General features: G+C 48.6%; 1 protein-coding gene across 10 annotated transcripts in view; it reads left to right on the top strand.

The window, feature by feature from the left end:
• Nucleotides 1–22,621, top strand: part of Slc39a14 (solute carrier family 39 member 14) — a 42,181-nt gene that overhangs the window by 5,206 nt on the left and 14,354 nt on the right. For 7 of the 10 annotated variants that reach the window (XM_087216837.1, XM_087216840.1, XM_004848300.3 and 4 more), the window contains exon 2: nt 21,364–21,639. In XM_087216837.1, the coding sequence (XP_087072963.1) occupies nt 21,364–21,639 (276 nt within the window). Of the gene's footprint in view, nt 1–4,813; nt 4,893–10,775; nt 10,967–21,363; nt 21,640–22,621 lie in introns of those variants that run through there. The other 3 variants (XM_087216838.1, XM_087216839.1, XM_021261245.2) reach the window with 3 other exon arrangements.

Below are 22,621 nucleotides of genomic sequence, written 5' to 3'. Positions count from 1 at the left end.
TATACTTCATCTTATGAGTATGTCATAATTTACTCAGCCATTTCCTTTATTTTAATAACTAATTATTATTTTTGGTAGCACTAAGGTTTGAACCCACCAGGGCCTTCATGCCAAGCTCTAGCTCTAGCCCTATTTCATTTCTTATTTTGAGACAAGGGTCTCACTGAGTTGCCTAGGCTGGGGGAACTTGGCATTCTCTTGCTTCAGACTCCCAGAGTGATGGGTTTACAAGCATTTGTCACCATGCCCAGCTCCTTTAATTTTTAAACATTTTTGATTGATGCATAATGTACAGATTTATTGGGTTATCGTTTTTCTCTTATTTAAATTTATTTATTTAGAAGATCTAGCTATTAGCTGAAGCTGGCTTCCAACTCACAATCCTGCCTCAGTTCCCAAGTTCTGGGATTACAGGCATGAACCACCATGCCTGGCTTTAAATTTTTTAATCAAATGTGCTGAAATGTTGCAAAAATAGATTCCTCATGCTGTCATACAAGTTACGAAGAGCAGGGAGTCAACACTGGCACAGTATTATAAATGCAGGCCTTTCCTAAATGTCACAGATATCTTTGATAATGTCCTTTTCCTATTCCTACTCCAGACTGATGCACAATCTCACGTTGCCTTTAGCTGTTGCTTCTCCTAGTGTCTCTTCCAATCTGTGGCAGTGCCTGTCTCCCCTTGTTAGGCTGTGGGCCTGCATTTTGAGCAAGAACACTGCCAGGATGATGTTGTGTCCCTTTTGGAGCACAGCCTCATAATGAGGCATTCACCGTGTGTGTATGTGTGTGTGTACACTTGTGTGCATGTGTACATGCTGGAAATTGAGCCTGGGGCCTTATGTGTTAAGCATGTACTCTGTCACTGAGCTGCACCCTCTGTCTCCAGTCTGTCCTGTTTCCAGTAACGTCTACCTAGTCACTTGGATAGATTGGTGTCTGCTGCCTTTCCCCTCTGAAAAAGTTGGTCCTTTTTTCACTTTGTAGTTTCTGGCGACACTGTTTCTTCTTGTGCTTTCATTCTCTAATTTTAGCAGCCATCTGCAGGCTTGCTTGCAATGATTACTGTGGTGTCTGCCTGACAATTGTTTTTTTCTTCCTTTGTTTTTTTTAGTTTTTGTTGTTGTTTGAGACAGGGTCTCACTATGTAGTTCAGGCTGGCCTTGAACTCACTATGTAGCCCAGGGTGGCCTCAAACTTGTGGCCATCCTCCTGCCTCAGCCTCCCAAGTGCTGGGATGAAAGATGGGCATGCACCACCACACCAGGTTTCCTTCTTTTCTTTCCCTCCTGGCACTGGGGATTGAATCCAGGGCCTTTGACTCTTACATTCCCAGCCCTATTTTATTTTTTACTTTGAGACTAAGTTCCCCAGGCTGGACTTGGACTTGCTTCTGGCTCAGCCTCCCAGAGTGCTGGTATTACAGGCATGTGCCACCATGCCTGGCTCAGCCATTTTCTTAATGTTGGGTTGTAGGTTATTTCTAATTGTTTTACTGTTGTCATTGTGATCCTGGTCTGCACTCACTGACTTGTGTGGACTGTAGAATTATTTGATTTAGCTAATCTTTTCCATGCTAGAATATGGAGGCAGAGGCGAGCATCTCTGGTTAAGCCGGGCGTGGTGGCACACGCCTGTAATCCCAGCACTCTGGAGGATCCTCATGAGTTCCAGGCCAGCCTCAACTACATACTGAGACACAAAACACATGGGATTCAGTCTTGAGAGGTGCACTTGGATATCCTAAATGCTCTGTCGACATCAAGGTCAGAAATAACTGCAGCTCAGCTACCACCTGCTCCTCGTAGGCAGGTATTTAACATTGTCGGTGGGCTTGGTTCATGGGAAGTCAACTGGTACAGGAAGGAGCATGGAGACCCAGTATTCCTGGCTCTGTTAACTGTGACCAGAACTTAGCCTTTCACTGCTCTAGGGAGCAAAGGCCTATCTGTCATCTAGCAGAGCATGCAGACGTATTAGCACAGCTAACATTGTGTGATGTCAGCAGAGGGTCCCACAAAGCTAGAATCCCAATGTCCCTGGCATTCTCATTTGGGGTGGGGGTGGGACTCTGCCAAGCACTGGGCTGAGCAGAATTCAGCTCCTTGTGGCTATAGGACCAACACTGCTTTCTTTGTTGGCCACCAGCCAGGAACCGCCTTCAGTTCCTAGAGGGCCCCCCACATTTCCTTCCCTATCTCATTGTCAAGTGAGATCTGCAAAATCCCTTTTGTCAGACACCATAACACAATCCCAGGCGTGATGTTGCTTGTTACAGGTACGGCCCACACACAGAGGCCAGGTCACCACGGGCTGTCTTCAGATCCTGACAGCCGAAGCTAACATGATCAGGCCTTCGTTCCAACTGCAGTGTTTACCTGGTACATATATTTGTGTCCCCCCCGCCCGGTGCCTTCCCACAACAGAAATGGATCTCCCAATTGTGAAGCCAGTGCCCTGGGGGAGAATCCATCCTTGCCTTTTCCAGCTGTTGGTAGTGCCTGGCATCTTTTGACTTGGGGGTGATGAAGCTCCAGTCTGGCTCTGTGCACACAGAAGACCTTCCCTTCTGCATGTTGGTGTCCAGATCTCCCTTCTTCTTTTTTGGACTCTCCTCCCCCTACCCCTGCCCCGGAAATCCTTCTGCCTCAGCCTCCCAAGTGCTGGAATTAGAGATGACAACCAGTTTCCTCCTTTCTCTTGTTTTTTTCTTTTTGGTACTGGGGATAAAACTCAGGACCTTGCGATTGTGAGGCAGGTGCTGGAACCACTGAGCTAAATCCCCGGCCTAGTTTCCTCCTTTCTTATAAAGACCTGGGTCATTCTTTTTAGGGTCCACCCAGATACCAGGTTGATTTTGTCTTGAGATTCTTCCTTCATCATCAAAGACTCTACTTTCCAATTATGTTCTGATCTGAAGTTTTAGGTGGATACTAATAATTATGTGTTTTTGTTTTGTGGTGCTGGGGATTGAACCCAGGGCCTGGAACATGCTAGGCAAGCAGTACATCACTTAGCTACATCCATCCCTTTTTATTTTGAGACAGGATCTCACCAGATTGCCCAGGTTAACCTCAAACTTGAAATCCTCCTGCTTCAGCCTCCTGAGTACCCAGGATTCTGGATGTGTGCCACCATCCCCGTCTCTTTCAACCTTTAAAAAAAGTTCTTTTTCTTTTTCATTTTTGGTACCAGGAATCAAAGTCAGGACCTTGCATTTGCAAGGCAGCCACGATGCCACTGAGCTAAATCCCCAGCCCTAAAAATTTTTTTTAATTGACACAAGCTGAGCATGATTTAACATACCTGTAAGCCAGTACTGTGGGTGGCTGAGGCAGGAGGATTATAAGTTTGAGCCCATCCTGGGCCACTCAGCAACTTAGCAAGATCCTGCCTAAAAATTTTAAAAAGTGCTGGGGATGCAGCTTATTGTGACGTCTCTGGGTTCAATCCCTGGTGGCCCAAATAATAATAATAATAATAACATGGTTGGGAAGATTAGATGTAATAATGCAAACAAACTGCATAGCACAGGGCCAGGCAGCAGCAGTGAACCCTAGTAGCTCAAGAGGGAGGGGCGGTGTACAAGCATGCTCCGAGCAGCCCTGGTTTGGCAGACAGAGCAGGCACGTTCAGAGGCGAGGCTGAGTTGTCAGCAGAGCATGCTGGAACCCAGCCTCTCCTCCCTGGAGCAGTTTGCTCTCTGCCCACCTTAGCTCCTCCTGCACCTCCAGGCAGGAAGGGCTGGGAAGGAGGTGGCGCTGCGTGGCCTGGCACAGCTGCGCCTGCACTTGGCCTTTCCCAGAACAAAGGACCGATTGGGTTCTGTTTTCCACTACCAGAAATTTACAGAGGAGCCTGGTGAGGTAGCGCACACCTGTAATCCCAGCACTAGGGAGGCTGAGGCAGGAGGCTGAGGCAAGTTTCAAGCCACCCTGAGCCACATAGCGAGTCCCTGACTCAAAAAACAAACAAAATAACAATGCTAAGAATAAGTAATTTTTAACTTAGCACATTGGCAGAGTTGAAGTATTTTGATATTCACCCCTGATGAGAACTCCCTGAAGCAAACACACAGGTAATGGGAGTATAAAATTACTTAAATGTTCAGAGGTCATGTAGCAAGTTGTATATAGGTTTGGCACCCCTGATCTGAAAATCCAAGAGTGATTTCCAGTCCATTCCAAAGTCTGGAGTGCCAGTTCCACACTACAAAACTTTGTTTCATGTACAAAATTATTAAAAATATTGTCCCCAATTACCTTCAGACTATAAGGTAGATATGAGACAAATGCATTTTGGCTCTAGGTGTGGTGGCGCACTCCTGTGATTCCAGATCTCTTGGAGGCTGAGGCAGAAGAGTCACATCACAAGTTGGAGCCCACCCTAGGAAGTTTAGGGAAACCCTGTCTTAAAATGAAATATTTAAAAAGGGACTGGGTCTGTAACTCAATGTGAAGGCCCTGGGTTCAGTCCCCCCCCACCCCCAGTATGCAAATCCTATGTGTTTGTAAATATTCCAAAATCCGGGTGTCTAAAATCTGAAACACTTTGCTGGGCATAGTGATGCAAACCTGTAATCCTAGCCACCCGGAGGCTGAGGCAAGAGGGTTACAGCAAGTTCAAGTTCAACCTGAATTACATAATGAGATGTGTCTCAGAACCCTACCCTCCAAAAACCCTGAAAACTAAAAAATAAAATAAATCTGAATCACTCGATAGAAAGCATTTTGAATAAGGGATACTTGACCTGCAGAAAACTTTTTCTTTTTGGTGGTGGTAGTAGTGAGGATTAAACCTTTTCTTTTCAGACTTGGCTGGAATTGGTGATCCTCCTGTCTCAGCCACCTCAGTGCTGAGATTACAAGGGCCATCCAGCCCAGCTCTTCGGTAAGCTTTTATCTCCTCTAGACTGCAGTTGACTGCAGCCCTGCTAATGGTCCCTGGATCTCTGGGCCCATTCCTGCCTTTCTAGGAAGCCCACCCCCACCTCCACCCCACAGGGCCAGGTCCTCCGAAGCTCACCTCTCCCCAGAGATTGCTGGCCTCCCTCTGCCCAAGGGGGACCTGCCCTGAGGGGTGGCAGACCTGAGGAGCTTTGTTCTTTCACTTCTTTCCTGGAAGCCCCAGAGGGTCTACTGGTTTGTCTGGCTCGCTCCAGGCTTGTTCCTGGAAGCCCGAGGCTCCTGGGCCAGCCCCCAGCGATCCTGTTTTCTTAGCACAGGGTCCAGAGGCTCGGGGCCAACTGCAGTCCTGTCGCCTGCAGGAAGGCCGGCCTGGTCTCTCTGATCCCAGTGGTGTCCCGAACTCTGTACCTTAGGCCCCTGAGCCCTGCCCTGACCTCTGTTTCTGTGCCGCTCACTTTCCCCAAGTTGGGTGTGCTCCATCTGAAAGGCCAGGGTGGTTCTCAGAGTCCTGGGGCCCTGGGAATTTTCCAGGCAGCCAGCCACGACAGTTCCCATCTCTCTTCCCAGAAAGGTGTGAAAACTATAAAGTCACCTGTTCCCCCAGAGCTGGGCAGCTGACCACAGCTGCCTGGGTCTCTTTTCCTGCTCCTCATTCCGTGGCTGGCCCTCTGACATCCAGGGTACCATAGGCCACAGTGGCTGGGACCTTAGCACACACCCCCCCTCCCCCGAAGTTGGCTGCCCAGAAGGACAGAGAGGGGCTGTGTGCACTAGGGAATGAAACTTGCAAGCGCCAGAAACAGCCCATACCTGTGGGCTTCCCTTTTCCTTCCCTTGCCACCGGGGAAGGTGAAAGTGTTGTTTTTGGTGGAATCATCAGAGGCTGCTATCCTCAACACCTCTGTTTTCATGGGTGTGGGGAGGGCCGTTGCCCGCCTGTACCGGCCTCTCTCCCACCTTCCTGTGAGTTCCTCCCACTTCACGTTTTATAATCCAACTCTAGACCTGGGGTCTTCAGTGGTATTGGAGCAACAGTGCAGGAGTGGGAGAAGCACTATCCCTGAGGGTGCTTATAGTTCTTTTCTCCGGCATAGAGACTGAAAAGCAGTAAAACTCTCTGATGCCCTGATTACTGGCAGTGAGAAGTCACACATTCTTTCAGCTGATCTTTGGGGACTGGCATGGTGCCAGGCTCTGAGAACCAACTCGGCCCCCGTCTCCACCTGTAGAGTTTGCAGTCTGATACGAGGAGACAGATTGTACATAAAAAGAAAAGATTATTTTGTCTTGTTTTTATTTTTTGTTTTTAATACTGGAGTTTGAACCCAGCGCCTTTTCGCTGAGCTACATCCCCATCCCTTTTTGTATTTTTTTGAGGCAGGATCTTGCTGAGTTGCTGAGCCTGGCCTTGAACTTAGAATCTTCCCACCTCAGCCTAGGAGTTGGTAGTATTTCGGGCATGTGCCACTATACCCACTGTAAACTTAAGATTTGGGCACATGCTGCCTGTGTTTATTATGCTGGTAAACAGGACCAGCAGGAAGGGGTGCACACTGAGGGGAAACCGAAAAGCCAGTTAAGGGTTTCAGTTTATTTCAGCCAACATTTCAGCATTTCCTCCACTCTAATTCCTTGTGCACCATGGGCTTTACTAGGAAAACTTGAATGGGCTCTTGTCCTCGGAGAGTTTGCAGTACAGTGACTTCATATTCAGAGGACTCCTTCCAAACCTTCCTAGAGGAAGTCTCCCAGAAAGAGCAGGATTCAAAGCGAGATTGTTATCCTGAGCTTGGAATGTGCACTTGGTGGCCTCCGGTCCCTATGGAGAATCCATGCAGTTGATCCATCCACTGTGTAGCTGATGGGCTTCTGGGCCATTGCCAGAGTTTCGGTGAATAGTGCTATCCTAAGAATTCTGTTAGTTCTTCTTCCTCTCTGTGGGGTTAAAGTCACCCGAACTGGGGCCTGTGCAAGTCAGGAACCCTTTCTATGTGACAGTCTTTGGGATTGGTGTTGACTGCAGAGTAAGCCTTTAAGTCCGGTGAGAATGTCGATCCCTTTTTAATGGGTGGGCAGTTTTTAGGGGGTGGGGAAGGGGAAAGGCAAGTGGAAATACATGGAGACGGAGTTGTGTTGTTAGCTAAGTCACTTCTTTTGTACCCCATTGCCTAGAAACAGCCACATACCCATGCCTTGATTTTTCTTTTCTTTTTAATCTGAAAACATCTTTGGTTGTGTGCTCCTGATTTATCACATGTGACCTTGAACTATTGCCTAGTGTGTTGTGGGCCTGCAGCCTGGCTGCCTTTGCTCTGGAACCCACTCGTGTGCTCTCAGGACAGCATCTCTGCAGAGGGAGACTCCAGAGAGCAGAGGGCCAGGCCCTCATCGCCTCCTTTGAACCTTTGACTGAAGATGCACCTACGGCCCTGCCCTTGACCCCATACCCTTACATACTGTGCCCTCAGGGAAGGCCAGTACCCAACCTGCAGTCTCTAGAGAGGGAGAGGTTATGTCTGGTTAGCATTTGCAGACTGTTAGGAAGCAACCAAAACTGTGACTTCATGGTGTGGGCCTGGCATTCTGAGATAGCAGGATCCGGAAGCCAAGAGGAGGCCGGCTGTCAGATGAGGCAGCAGTAGGACTCCTGCGGGGCCTTCTGATTTCCAAACAGGTCGGGGGCCCTTCCCCTGGTGGAGAGAGCACCCAGAGCCTGCATGGCTTTCTGATAATTGGGAAGTGTGGTGATTGGGAGGCAAGGGAAAGAGGCAGGGCTGGGGCAGGAGAGCAACGGCTGGCAAGGGTGAGTGCCCTGGCCCCGGGGCAGAGCTCAGGTGCAGTGGTGGGCGGGAGGTCTTCATGGAGCAGGGGGTGATGTGGCAAGAGCTGCCATGTGGGGACAGGAGAGGAGACCCCGGGTGGCTGGAGCAAGCAGCCTGGCATTGGGCAGTCAAGGTTTCTCTTCTGGAGTCTTAGGGAGCAGGATGGCTCATGGCGAGCCCCATGCTGAGGAAGCAGAGGATGTGGGAAGGCCTTTGCCTCAGTAATCAGATCGAGGCTGCCTGTGACCTTGGCTGGAGACTGTTGTGTAGGAGGCCAGGACACCAGAGGGGAAACCAGAGGAATTACGATGCATGAATGTGATTTCTCAATCTCTTCCTACTGCGACCTTTCTTACCCAATTTGGAAATAGAGGTTTCTTTTCTTCTTGTTTCAGTTTTTTCGGCTTTCTCCTGAAAGTAGGGTTCATTTGTTGTTTTTTTTTTATTTTTGGTACCAGGGATCGAACTCGGGTCCTTGTGCTTATGTAGCAGGCAGTGAAACCACTGAGCTAAATCCCTGGCCCAAGGGTTCATTTATTAATGTGCTGATAAATACTTAGGCTCATGGAGACATCGAAAGCCCAGGTACAGCCCTTGTCTTCCTGCTGGGTTGTAGGTTGGCACTGGTGAGCAGACCATGTAGGAAAGCTGGCTTCTGGATGGGAAGGATGGATAGTAGCTCATGTGTTCACTTTATTTTTTCTTTCTCTCTCTCTCTTTTTTTTTTTTTTGAGACAGAGTCTTGCTAAGTAGTTAGGGCTGTGCTTGAACTCACTCTGTAGCCAAGGCTGGCCTCAAACTCATGGCAATCCTCCTGCCTCAGCCTCCCTAGTGCTGGGATCACAGTTGTGCACCACCACGCACAGTGTCTCCTCTTTTCCCTTTGGTTCTGGAGCCTGAAATGGAGCAAAAGCTCTGGCTACTTTGCCAAGGGATGCAGACCTCGGACTTTAGTGTGCAGTGCGATCAATCACCCTGAGCTCTGATTAAAACCCACGTTGCTGAGCCCTGAGTTTCTGAGTTAGGCTGAGGGTGGCGAGAGGCATAGTAACAGGTCCCTGGATGCTGGTGCTGCTGCTGTCCTGTGAGAACCACTTCCCTGGAGATGTGATCGCACATGACGTGGCATCTCAGCCTGGAGCATAGCCAGGCCGGAGGAGGATAGGGCATGAGCTGGCTTTCAGGGTCAGAGGCAGGGGCAGACAGTCTTGCCTTCGGGCCAGGCGGTGGAGACAGATGCCCTTTGGGTATGTTTGCACACAGTGTTGCCAGCGAGAACTTGAGTTTCCAAATGGCCCACCTTCCACAGCCAGAGAGTTGAGCACACTTGTCACAGCACTCCAATGGCAGATGGCGGTGGTCTTTGGGGTCTTTTTTTGAGACAGGGTCTTACTGTGTCACCCAGGGTGCCCTCAAACTCGCGGTGATCCTCCTGTCTCAGCCCCCCAAGTGCTGGGATTACTGGTGTGCACCACCATGCCCAGCAGTGGTCTTTTGTAAACTCTGCTTATATCATCTGACAAGGGACCTGTCCAATCTCCAATGGGCGACTCAGGCCAGCAGCCCCAGTGGGGAAAGGGCCAGCAGGCCAGCCTGGGTTGCTGTGAAGCCCGGAGCTGGTGGGAAGAAGTGTTGCTCTTGAGATCAGACTAGGTCTGCAGTCTCCACCCGGACAGCTAGGGGAGCCTGTCTGATCCCCCAGTTCCTGGCCATTCCCCAGGCTGGGGATGCAGCTCAGTGGCAGAGCACGTGCCTGGCATGCACAAGGCCCTGGGTTCCCCAGCACTGCAAAAACAAACAAACAGCATTGGACCATGTTTCTTTATTTGGTACTGGGGATTGAACTCAGGACCTTCTGCTTAGGAGGCAGGTGGCGGCACCACTGAGCTAAATCCCTGGCCCTAGACCATGTTTCTTAAAAATGACCTCCCTTTAAGTGCTTTTCAGTTTTGTTTTGGTTGAGTTCTACTGTATTTGAATATTATTGTAGTTTTTTTTCCCTTGAGTTGTTCTTGTTTGAATGGTTTTAATTTCTGTATGTGTGTGTGCTTGATAATAAAGTTATTTAAAAGAAAAATGACCTCCCTGTCCTTAGATAAAGTCTAGCCAGCATCACGTGGCCTGCAGAGTGATTCCTGCCTCACTCTTGTAGCCAGTTTTTCTGTCCTTGCAGGTCCTTATGTCAGCCGCTGTGGACACGAAGTTCTTAACAGCTGCCATCTTCACTGAGTTGCCAAATGTTTTTTGTTTTGCTTTCCTTTTAATTTTAATTAATTAAGTTAATTAATTAATTTAGAGACAATCTTGCTGATTGAGACAGGCTGGCCTGGAACTCACTATATAGTCCAAACTGGCCTGGAACCTGTGGTGATCTTCCTGCCTCAGCCTCCTGAGCCCTGAGATTACAGGCATGCACCACCGCACCCAGCTTCCAGGTGTCCAAATGTAGCTCCATCCTGCTGAACATCCCATCTCATCCCCCCTCCAGTCCCCTTCACCGGACTTTTTCATGTCCCACAGGTCTCCATTAGAGTAGTTCTTTAGAGGAGCTGCTGTGGCCTCTGACACCACCGTGACTGCCTGCTGTGTTCCCTGTCACTCTCCGTGCTCAGCCTGGCATACTCGAGAGTGAATGGTACCCACTGTCTTGTTCCCTGGTTGCCCACACTGAGGTAACCGGGGTTACTCCTGGGTCCTGGCCTGTTCTGTGATAGCAGCTCCTGTGGGCAGTGAATGACATTCTCAGCTTCTAAAGGCAGAAGATCAAAATCTGGACATGTCAGGGCTGCTAGTGTAGCTCGCCTAGCATTTGCCAGCCCAGGGTTTGTTTCCTAGCACCACACAAAAAATATAAATCCCCTAAACCCCTACTTTTTCCAGACATTCTTGCTGTAAAATTCCCAGTGTGATTCAGATTCTGCCAGTTAGATGCACTCATTACAGGCTGGTAGGAAGAGGCTGGCCACCTCCTTGGGTTGGGTCCCGGGACATCCCCTTTGCTGGCGTGGCCCTGGCGGGGCAGCATAATTATGAGCCATCAGCTTCCTCGTGCAGTTGCTACTTGGTGGCAGCAGAGGCCGCAGCTCCCTGCAGCCCAGGTCTGCAATGTGATCCTGGGAGTTTGGCCTAGAGGCCGCTGCTTCTGCTCCTCTCCTGTGCCTCTGGGCTGCTTAATATCCTGTACAGAAGCCGCTTCTGCCTACTCGCACAGGCCCACCCTTCCCGTCCTCGTGTGGTGAGTTGCTTGCAGAAGTGTTTGCTTTCTCTGCTGTGTGAGGAAAGGTACGCAGTGACTGCAATAATCCGTGGTCAGCTACAGGTGGTGAATATTTGTTTTGTTTGTTTGTTTTTGGTACCGGGGATCGAACTTGGGACCTTGCACTTGCGAGGCAGGCGCTGGAACCACTGGGCTAAATCCCCAGCCCAAGGTGACTATTTGTTGAACAAATGAACTTCTGCACTGAGGCTTTTTCTTTTTTTCTTTTTCAGTACTAGGGATTAATCCCAGGGCCTTTGCACTGAGCTTTGTCTTCAGCCCATCCCGGGTTTTTTTTGGGGGGGGTGGAGTACCGGAGATCGAACTCCGGACCTTGCGCTTGCGAGGCAGGCGCTGGAACCACTGAGCTAAATCCCCAGCCCCATCCCGTTTTTAATACTATATTTTGAGACAGAATCTCCCTAAAGCTGCCAAGTTGCCCAGGCTGGGCTGAAACTTTTGGTCCTTCTGTCTTAGTCTCCCAGGGTGCTGGGACTACTCGCTTCTGCTACCAGATGCAGGTATACCTTTCATTAAAAAAAAATTATTGATTGATGAATGACTTTTTTTTTTGAGATACAGTCTGGCGATGTAGTTTAGGCAGGCCTTGTACTCATGGCAGTCCTCTTGCCTCAGCCTACCTAGTGCTGGGATTACAGGCATATGCCACCCCACCTGGCTATTTCTATTTTGAGACAGGGTCTGAATAAATTGCCCAGGCTGGGCTTGAACTTGCCATCCGCCTGCCTCAGCCTCCCAGACTACTGGGATTCCAGGTATGCACCACCACACCTGGATTGGATTGCATGTTAAATCTGGTGGGTGTAGCCGGGTGTGGTGGTGCAGGCCTGTAGTCCCAGCACCTGGGAGGCTGAGGCAGACAGATTGCCACAAGTCTGAGGCCATCCTGGGCGACATAGTGAGTTCAAAGTCAGCCCTGTCTCCAAAAAAAGTCTGGTAGGTGTAAGCTAGCTTTTGGTTTATTTAGCGTAAATAAACTTTAAGGTTAGGGGGGTTTAGAAGAGAGCATACTAGGTGGTGTGATGGCTGACTTTTGGGGCAGATGTGGCCCGTGGAGGATGGAGTCGCCAGGGCCAAAGGTCTGAGCTCTCAGCTCAGCAGGCTGTAGTGGCCATGCAGATGTCAGCTAGAAAGGTTGGACTTCTCACCTTCCAGCAGAAATTTTCTGCTTCCAGCCGCTTGTGCCCAGTCCTGTGCCAGGCCTGTGTTGGAGCATATGACCCTCTTTGCCTTTAATGAAGAAAAATCCAGTTAGGGAATTTCCAGGGAGACAAGGTAATTAGGTGTCCAGTGTAGTAGGAGAAAAGTGCTCAGAGTAGTCCAAGAAGGCTTCCTGGAAGAGGAAGAAACTGAGCTGAGCTCTGATAGAACACGTTCAGGACTAGGCAAGGGCATTGTCGCAAGATGTTTAGAAACCAGGGAGGACCTCATTGACCCAAAGTGCTGTACTGTGTTTCCCTGAAGCCTTGTCGTACAATAGCCCTGGAGCTCGGCTGTTTCACACTTTGACGGAGCTGGGGATGCATGACATGTTACGGGTCAGGTCCCACATTTGAACCCAGGTCTTTCTGAGTTGTCATACTGTCTCATCAAGCCACTAGATCATACTTTTTATTTATTTAACCCTGAGTAACAAGCTGGGGAATTTTGGTTCAAGTGGATGAAGAAAGTGACAGATGTGAGCAGCACCTTGTTCCCTGAGCCATACACTGGGCCCCGGGGTCTGACAAACAGGAGCCAAGTGAGAGGGACAAGAGGTCAGACTTTTGCAATTGGGTGTCTGGGAATTGATGATGGACACATGATGAGAAGAGGAGTGACTCTTTCCCGGCCCTGGGTGGGGTGGGGAGTTGTCAGGTCCCACTGGTCCTTTCCCTGCCTGCCACATCCCTGACTCAGTCACTCTTGGATGCCCGGTGTCCCCGAAGGCTCTTCGGCTGGGCCAGACTGGGGAATGTGCTGCTTCCCTACCTCCCCCAGCCTGGCCGGCAGTGAACTCACCAGGCTCAGCGTGGGGCTAAAAAAGCCTTCTCCGGCCCGTCTGCCTGGCCAGTCTGTGGCCTCTAACCTTCTCCCCCAGGCGCCGACACACGGGCTCAGTAAATACTGGCTGATTAGCAGTGCAAAGCTGTTTCTAATTCTGTTCCCTGCTTCTGGATCGCCACTGAGTTGTTTTTGTTTTTTTTTTTAATTTTCCCATCCTGCCCCTCCCAGAAGCAGGAGGTTTCACTGCCTCTAGGTGCCCTGCCCACAGTTTCTCGCATGGTGTGGAAATCTCCCACCCTAGGTGGCCTGTGGTGGTGCCAGCGCCAGAGGCTATGGGCCTGGGAGAAGAGAATGCATCCTTGTAGGGTGTGCAGGAGAGCAGTTAGGTGGGAGGGCAGAGGAAGTAGAAGCCGAAGAATGGACCCATTGAATGCCTGGGCTGCCCAGGCAAGGCCAAGCAAGGGCTGATTTTCAAACTTGTGTTTGCTCTTTGCTTGGGTGAAGATTTTGCCTTGTCTGAGGGACCTCTTGGGCAGTGTTTATGGAGAAAGGGATGGGAGAGGCTGGGTACTTTGTCTCTAAGCTCTTTGAACTCCAGAGAAGTGTCTCAGGTGGTTGGAGACTGCTAGTTTTCTAACTGTAGACCTTATGACTATACAGACGACTATCGTTGCGAGACTGACCATGAATATCAAAACTGTTCTGATGAAGTACACGTACAACACTTGGCAGATTTTGGAGTCAGATGTATCCATGATTGCTTCTCTGGGCTCCAGGTTTTGTGCCATCTTGAGAAAGTTCTTCTGAACTCCTTAACTATGACCACTATGTTTTCTATATTGCTGCACTCTAAGCCCCAATTGAGACACATCAACATGTTGAAATAAAAGAAACAAAACCAGGACTGGGGATGTAAATGTAGCTCAGTGGTAGAGTGCTTTCCTAGCATGCACACAGCCCTGGGCTCGACTCCCAGCAGGTCCACTCCCCCATCAAAGGAAACCAAAACCAAAACCATTTCACACTTTAGTTCTACCCCTCAAATATATCCATCATCAGCATTAGGTGAACATTATTCCTCACGGTCTTCAGCCATATTCCTAGATAAATGAATACAGAGAAATAGACATAAATAGTTGTATGAAAAAGTATTAAAATTTCTGTGAATACAATGGAAGAAGAAACTGCTATAAAATTAAAGAAAGTATTCAGCTTTAAAGAAATGTGTTATTCACAGGAGATAATTTCCTACCCGGTAAAGAAAATAGCTTGTGAGTCACATGTGTAATCACTTGCTTTCTTCAGAGAGTACCTGTTGACTCTTTGCTATGAAAAATAAGGGCATTAGAATTCTCACATTTGTTCTCATCTACTTTTTTCACATCATGATTGTGTAAATCATATTGTTAAATTGCTCATTTTATAATATTTAGACTGTCCTATAACCATAGTCCTCATAATTAATGATTTTTAATTCTTATTTAGAGAGCCTAATGCTCACCATCACCCTCTTACATGGTCTTTGTGTTCCTGAGCTCTTTATTTTTATTTCTGTACTACTTAGCTGCACTTCACTGTTAAGACAATTTTCTCCCTGTATTCTTTTTTTTTTTTTTTTGGTACCTGAAATCGAACTTGGGACCTTGCGCTTGCAAGGCAGGCGGTGGAACCACTGAGTTAAATCCCTGGCGCTCCCTGTATTTTTTGACATCTTCCATGCTGGAGAATCTCTGTCAGTCTTCACCAAGTTTAGAGCTGAGCATGGTGGTGCACACCTGTAATCCCAGCACCCTGGGAGGCTGGGGTGCAAGAGGATCTCAAGTTCGAGCCTAGCCTCAAATTAAAAAAAAAACTTGACCGAATTTGTATTGGATTTTGGCTAAGGATAATATTCTTGGTCCATATTTTCTTCCCCTTAGAATCATGACATTCTTGGATTATCTTATGCTGGATGTTGCTATGGGGAGGTGAAGATAGTCTGAATTTTCTTCTACTTTCACAATAATATTTTTGGGACAGGGGAAGAATTTCTGGCTGGAGTTGTAGCTCAGTGGTACAGCATGTGTTTAACTTGCTCAAGGTGCTACGCTCAATCCCCAGCACCCAGAAACAAAAACAAAAAACAAAACAGCAGCCAGGTGTGGTGACACACGCCTGTAATCCCAGCACTTGGCAGGCTGAGGCTGATCACCATGAGTTCAAGGCCAGCCTGGGCTACAAGGTGAATTCAAGGCCAGCCTGGCTATGTAGTGAGACCTTGTTTTAAAAAACCAAAACCAAAACCAAAAAACAAGCAAACCCCCCAAAATAGTTTCTTCTGGATACTTGAAAATGTCTTACGTGAGTAGCTGAGCTAGGCAGCTCTCAGTCTCGAGCATTTATGGAATAAATTATTTCCATCTTCAGATTCATTTCCTCCTTTCATTTCATAGAAACCTCATGTTATTTTAAACACATCTCCCATTCCTTGGGTCTGGCTTTTTTGCTCAGCTTTGCTGTTATCATCGGCCTTTCCTGTCAGTGCTCTCTGTGGCTGTCTCAGAACTTGCCTCATCACCATTTCTATTCCAAATGATGCAGAGTTTTGTTCTCTGTCCATTATAATGCACTAGTTCTCCAGTGATGTGGTTTGGTTCATCTTTTCCTTTGCAAGCCTGCATCTCCCTGCGTCTCTTCTTTACAGTCTGCTGCCATCAAATCACTGTTCTAGGGAAGTTAGCAGAGTTGCAGCAGTTTGGTGGAGCCGCTTTCAGAATCATGCATTCCTGTAGGTGGACTTGTCAGTCTGCTCCTGTCTGTCTGCTCCTCAGCAGCTGTTACTTTCCACCTGATTCATGCTGCTGCTGCTCTGCTCAGACATTCTTCTAGCCCTAGAATAAGTAACTTTTGGGCCAGGATTTAGCTCAGTGGCACCACACCTGCCTCACAAGCAAGCACAAGGTCCTGAGTTCGATCCCCAGTACCTAAATAAAATAAAATAAGTAACTTTCCTTACACCAGATGTGGCTGCTTTGTGCCCACCTCAGCCACAAGCGGCCAGGGGATAGGTGTCTGAGATCTGCTTTCTGGATGTGAAGAAGGGATAATGGGTGGATGGGGGACGTCAGGCTGCTCTCTTCCTGGATTTTGTGAGTGGTCTGTGTAGCATGGATCAGTACATTTACTTGGAAGGTGGGTCCCATTTCTTTTGGAAGGGAAGGAAGGAATATTCCTTGGAACAGGCTACTTTTCCCAGTCGTGTATGTGGCCCTGGAGCTCCGATTTCCCTCCACAGTTGGCCCCTTTTTGGAGGGGAGGATTTGAGTCCGGGTCTCCCTGTGTGGTTGAGGCTGCTCTTGAATTCACTGTATAGCAAAGGTTGGCCCCAAACTCCTGATGATCTCTTGCCTCTGCCTCCCCAGTGCTGGGATTACAGGCATGTGCCACCACGCCTAGCTAAAATCTTTGTTCTTGCTCCAGTTTTGCCTCCCACAGCTCCAGTAGCTTTTTCCACCCTTCTCAGTTGAAGAGAACAAAGAATGGGCAGCAGTTTGCCTTTTGGCAGATTTGGGGACCTCAATGAGAATTCTAGTTTTGTTCTCATTTCTTTGGGTTGTCAGGGTTGGGCCGGGGGTTGGAGTTGAATGGCGTGTGGTGCTGCCTTTGTTGCTTTCTTTCCCTCTGGTCTTGAAGTTAATAATGTCTGTTTATGCCTGTTTCCCTACTTGTTGGCTGTTGGTGAATTTATTTGCTTCTTACCTTTTTTTTTTTTCCTTAATTCGTTTTGTTTATTATCAGGAGAAGGAAAATTCTGCCATTTCAATTCTCCATCTTAAATCTATATGATGTTTCAACATATTTTGTCTTATAATACTCATGAAACCCTAGGTATAGTTCTACATTGGTCCATTCTTCTATTGTTACTAGCAGGAAAGGCATGAGGCTGAGTATTTCATAAAGAAAAGAGGTTTATTTAGCTCACAGTTGTGAAGGTGTTAGGGACTCTGGTGAGAACCCCATGGTGAAGGTGTCCTAGCAGTAACACAGAAAGGGGAGAAAGCGCTGGCCAGACCGGAAGCCAGAGTGTAAGGAGGGACAACGAGAGGACATGGGGTTAGAAAAAAACGAAGTGTGGTAAACACAATGGTAAAATGCATCTGCCCACAGAACAGAATTGCTGCTTGTGCACAAAATGCTTCTGGACCCAGTGAAGCAGCAAAAGCAGGTGGGATTCTAATTTAGGGGCCCCTAGGATGGCAAGGAAGCTTCTATAGCCCCACAGAAGGTTCTGGCACAAGCATCTTGGCTTGCTGACTTCCTGTATCTTTCACGCTCCTGCTCAGAGTTAGGCCTGGCCTGGCGCTTAGAGACCAACCTGAGGCGCCAAAATCATTTCCTCCTGGGACCCTGACCCAAGGGAACAAGCAGTGAGACTCCGCTTCTCTGCTTCGGAAAGGGTCAGTGGTCTGGGCCTTTGCCATCGTCCCTCTTCTGCCCTGTCGCCCTCTGTCCCTGGCACTCCTGGCAGGTCTGGACTTGAGGGCATAGCTCCCTGAGGACTGGAGTGGCCCGGTGGGGGCTGCCAGCCAGGACCTCTACCCCGCCTCACCTTCCCAGCCATGGCTACAACAGTCTTATTTTCTTCCTCTCTTCTTTCTGCCAAAGAATTCTTTATAAACCTTTTTTTTTTTTTTCCTAAGAATAACTTACGGTTAAGAAAGGAAAAAAATCCCCACTGGAGCAGAAAACTCCCATGTCTGCCAAAAGGCCTGGGTCACTTGGCTTTGAAGTGTCCTCAGGGCCCCAGACTGCGCTTTCCTAGGGTTCGGGCTCCCCAGAGCTTCCCCTGAGCATGTGGACAGCGTCTCTGACGCTGTGTTGTGGCTGCCACCAAAGCAGCATATTTTGTTGAGACAAGAACAGCCTTGCTGGCAGGGAGAGAGAGAAAACAGGTCACCTGGGAGAAGTAAAGGTGGCTCTGTGGCTTGCTCTCTTTCTCCCTCCCCCATCTCTCTCTGTCTCTCTCTCTCTCTCCTCTTCTCTTCTTACCCTTTCCCCTTCCTTCATTTCTTTTCTTTTTTGTGATACTGGCAATTGAACCAGGGCCTTCACACTGAGCAACATCCCCAGCCCTTTTTAAATTTTTATTGTGAGACAAGGTCTCACTTAGTTGCTAAGTTGCCCCACGTTGGGCTGGAACTTACAGCCCTCCTGCCTCAGCCTCCCAGAGTGCTGGGATTACAGGTAGGCACCACCATACCCGGTCTCACTCATCTTTCTCATCACACAGCCAGAAGTGGCTCTTCCCTAGGGCTTCAGGCTGTCCTAGCAGCTGCTCAAGGGCCCCTGGGCCAGCAGACAGCAGTTCTTGATTAGCGCTTACCTCTGCACGAATGCTCCTCCACATTGCCCACACTTGAAGAGGTTTTTTTTTTTTTTTTCGGAGTGTTTTGAAGTTGCTGCAATAAATTTGAGGAGTAGATTGGAAGTGGGCGCAATCATTTTCCCTGTTCTGTGATCCTCCAGCAGGCACCTGGAATTCAGTCTGGCCTCGAAGGCATCCTGGGGGCGGTCCGCTAGCTCTTCGGGATCTGTGTGTGGATAGAAATTGTCAGATCTGCTTAGAGGCTTGCAGATCTTGTGGCTGCCCGTGACATCCAGGACCTGTGTTTTACATCTGAACGCCTCGGATGACACTTTAATGTCATCTACCCCTGGCTTCACTTCATGAGAGATTCTATTTCTGGCATGATGGGCTGTGGGCCCCTTTCCTAATCTCTGAACCCTGGCTTCCTTATCTGTTAGGTGAGGTTGTTTCCTGACTTCTTTTAAAGGAAACAGTGAGTTCTAAGTGCTTAGCAGGGTCTGCCCGTGGTAAGCGCCAGGCGCTGTCCATCGTGTCCTCGCCTCTCCTTTGCTGAGCCCAGACCGACTTCCTCTCCTCACTTTGACAGCACTGAATGCACCTGCCAGGTGGCAGCTGCTTGGGTGGATTAATGTGCTTTCTGAACTGTGGATTTTAATGTTTGGCTAATATCCAGCCCCTTCACCATCATTGACCATCTCTAAGTAGAGATCTGAGAGTTGTGAGTCTCAAAGTAACATTTTTCTATACCATCATTTCTGCTGATGCCTAATCCATCCATCTACTTGTTTGACTCGGGGTATATTCCACCAAAGAGTGACATTTTATGTCCCCAGTTCTGTGCATGCCACTGTGTAGAGGCTAAAGCCTGAATGTCCCCGACTATACAGTGGTAGTGGACTTAGGCAATGATGTGTGTGGACAGGTGATGATATGTGTGATCATTTTAGTTGATGTAAAATTAGCCACAGGGGATTCCTAACACTTCTTTTGGTTTGTTTGTTTTGTTTTTGGTAGCGGGGATCGAACTCGGGTCCTTGCGCTTGCGAGGCAGGCGACGGCCTAACACTTCTGTTAGCAACTTAATATTGGAGCTGAGTCAAAATTTGGGAAGTTGGGCAGATTGACTGAAGTTGGAAATCTTGCTAATTAGAATCCTAGCCAGATTTTGAGCCCTTTAGTTCAGCACCCCTCATCCATAGTGTGTGCCGTAAGTCCTCACAGTAACTCCATGGGGTGGGCACCAGTTTTTGTTGTTTTTTTTTTGGTACTGGGGATCAAACTTGGGTCCTTGCACTTGCTCAGCAGGTGGCGAAACCACTGAGCTAAATCCCTGGCCCCTTGGGCACCAGCTTTATAGCTGAGAAAACTGAGGTAGAGGGAGGCTGAGTAGTTTGCTGTGTGGATATGGAGATTCAAGCCCTGTCTGTCCGCACTGGTGGCTGTGGTAAGCTGCACGGCTGCCCTGGGTCATTCTGTGTTGTCTGTAGCTAAATAAGTTTCCTAAGGTGACACTGCCCGGAACAGGCAGGGCCAGAATTCAATTCCTAGCTTCATAGATCCTGTTCTGGTCCCAAGCAAAGACCTAGAGGCAGGATGAAGGCAGGGACTGAGCCCTGGGGCCTGGGAGGGACCCACTGCCAGGGCTGAGTTCTTCCTTCTGGGGTGAGAGGCGCATGTTCCCTCCGTATATTTTTTTATGTCACTAAAATTACATTACAGCCTCACTAAGAGAGACGAATGATTTAACAAAAAGATCAGCCACAGCTCTGCTGCTCTATGCTCTTGTTTCTCACGTTCCTTTTCAATTTTTACCACTGCTGCATAAATCTACTTTTTAATTTAATATCCTATGTATGACTAATTTTTTTCTGTCTATATAATATTCTGTGAAATGGACACTTAACCATTGCACATCATCCTGGGTATGCCTTTTAATTTTTTTTCCTGGTTTTTGTTTTTTTGGGGGGGGGTGGCACTGGGGATTGAACTTGGGTCCTTCCGCCTGCAAGGCAGGCAGCAGAACCACTGAGCTAAATTCCCAGCCCTTCCCCGTTTTTTTGAGAGGGTCTCACTATGTAACCCAGACTGGTCTTGAATTTGCAGCAATCCTCCTGCCTCGGCCTCCCAAATCCAGAGATTACAGGCATGTACCACCACACCTGGCAGGCCTTTTTATTTTTTAATTTTTTTGATTAGGGTGAATCCTATATCTCTTCTTTTAGTTATAGTATTTATTGTTTTAAGAACCTTTTATTTATTTTGGAAAATTTCAAACATGCACAGCAATAGACAGAAGAATCTTAATGAGTTCCCATCTCCCTGTCACTTATTTCAACAATTGCTTCCTCCTGCTCAGTCTTGTCCTTTCTGTACCTTCATATACACTCCTCTTCCTTTATTATTTTGGACCAAATCCAAATGAGATTATGCTTAATCTATGGTTATTTCAGTATCTAAAAGATACTTTACAGAATCATAACCTTTATAGAATCATAACCACACTATTTATTCAGTGCTAGGGATGGAACCCAGGGTCTCGTGTGTCAGACGCTCTGTACCATTAAGCCAGACTCCTGACCCCTATTTTGTTCTTCTAAATTTAATCAAACCTTTTGAGTTTGTCCTTTTTCTTAATTTTTCTCCAACCCTCCCCGCTTTCTTTGAATGGTGCTGGGAATTGAACCCAGGGTCTTGGCACTGAGCTATATCCCCAGCCCTTTTATATTTTTTATTTTGAGGCAGAATTTTACTAAGTCACTAAGTTGCCCAGGCTGGGCTCAAACTTGCAATCCTCCTACCTCAGCCTCCCACAGTGCTGGGATTACAGGTGTGTGACACTCCACCCGGCTCATTCTATCCCCTTGAGAAAGGTTTCTCGAGGCTCAGCAGAAGGAACAGAGAAGGGCTGAAGTCATATCTTGGTGCCAATCAGATTCAAGATGTCAAGGTACACCCCTCATGCTTGGCATGGGGATTGGGAGTGGACAAGGCAGCTCCTTCACCTAGACTTGTGGTCCTGCAGGTGAACCTGGTCACCATGAGGCTGCTGCGCCCGGCCTTCCCCGGCTACCTCCTGCTGGCCTTGCTCACCTGCACTGCTGCTCCCCAGGTGCTAGCAAGGTCTGTGGGCCGGGCACCTGTCAGTGCTGCCTCTTTCCTGGACAACCTCATGCAGCGTTATGGTGAGGGTGACAGTCTCACCCTGCCACAGCTGAAGGCCCTGCTCAACCACCTGGATGTGGGAGTGGGCCGCGATAACATCACCCAGCATGCACAGGAACACAGAAATCTCTCCACGGTAAGGCTCCCTCTGGGCCAGTGGTCTCTCAGGGGTCTAGGGCTGAGGGTGGGTGAGCAGCTTGGTAGGATGGTGGGGGGCGGGCAGGTGACAGCAAGCAGGTGAGTTCTTATCACCCACTTCAGAGATCAGCATAGCCGGTGTCTTTAGCCGCACCTGACCTGTATGGGGCTTTAAAGCCCTCCCAAAGGGCCACCAGGAAGTGGTATTCTCAGCCCCCCCATCTTTTGGGGGTGCACCTGGATCACTGGGAACTGGTGCTATGCCATGGCTCCCACCATAGCATTTCCGTTCCCCGAAGCCCCACGCATGTGTGACATGCCAGGTGCAAGAGGGATTCTCTTCTCTTCCAAGAGAAAACTCTGAGCATCTTCTGGGAGTTCCCGGAGGGAGCAGGACTAGCACCAGAGAACTCCTCCAGGTCTTTGGCAATTGGTTCTGTATTTCTTCTTCCATGTTGTCTTGGTTGGTCCAAGTCTGAGGCTATTTGTGGCAGCCAAAGATAAGCCAGCCAGCAGGATCCTCATATATTTGCTTTGCTCCATGAACTGAGTGCTATGGGAAACAGAAACATAAGCCATATTTAAGGAGGTTACTGTCGAGACAGGGAGCTCAGAGGTAGCTGGAATAAAAATGAAGCATTATGTTCTGTGGCTGGACAGTAACTGAGATTCAGGCTCACCCCCAGGCTGTCCCAGAACTGAATTTCTTGAAGGATGAATAGTTTGGGACAAGAAAGTAGGCAAAGAGACCATGTGGCATAGAGGCAGAGCCAGCTGGGTGTGAAAGATGCCTGAGTCAGTCAAAAGGGTGCAGAACACCAGCAGCCACGTGGGTCTCTGGGCCTGCCGGGGCAGCAGCAGGGTCCTGGGATCTCTGGTCTCCAGCCCTCGATTTGTTGGCCCAGAAATTTCACTTGTCAGCACACTCAGGGCTGATTCTCAGAGATAAGCCCAACTAGCTCAGAGTATATGGGGATAAA

This window comes from Heterocephalus glaber, unplaced genomic scaffold (assembly GCF_053883595.1).
Source record: "Heterocephalus glaber isolate CG9 unplaced genomic scaffold, H.glaber_assembly_v1.0 deba00001460, whole genome shotgun sequence".
NCBI lineage: Eukaryota > Metazoa > Chordata > Mammalia > Rodentia > Bathyergidae > Heterocephalus > Heterocephalus glaber.
Note: the sequence above shows the minus strand (reverse complement) of the source record. Positions and strands in the feature narration are given on the sequence as shown.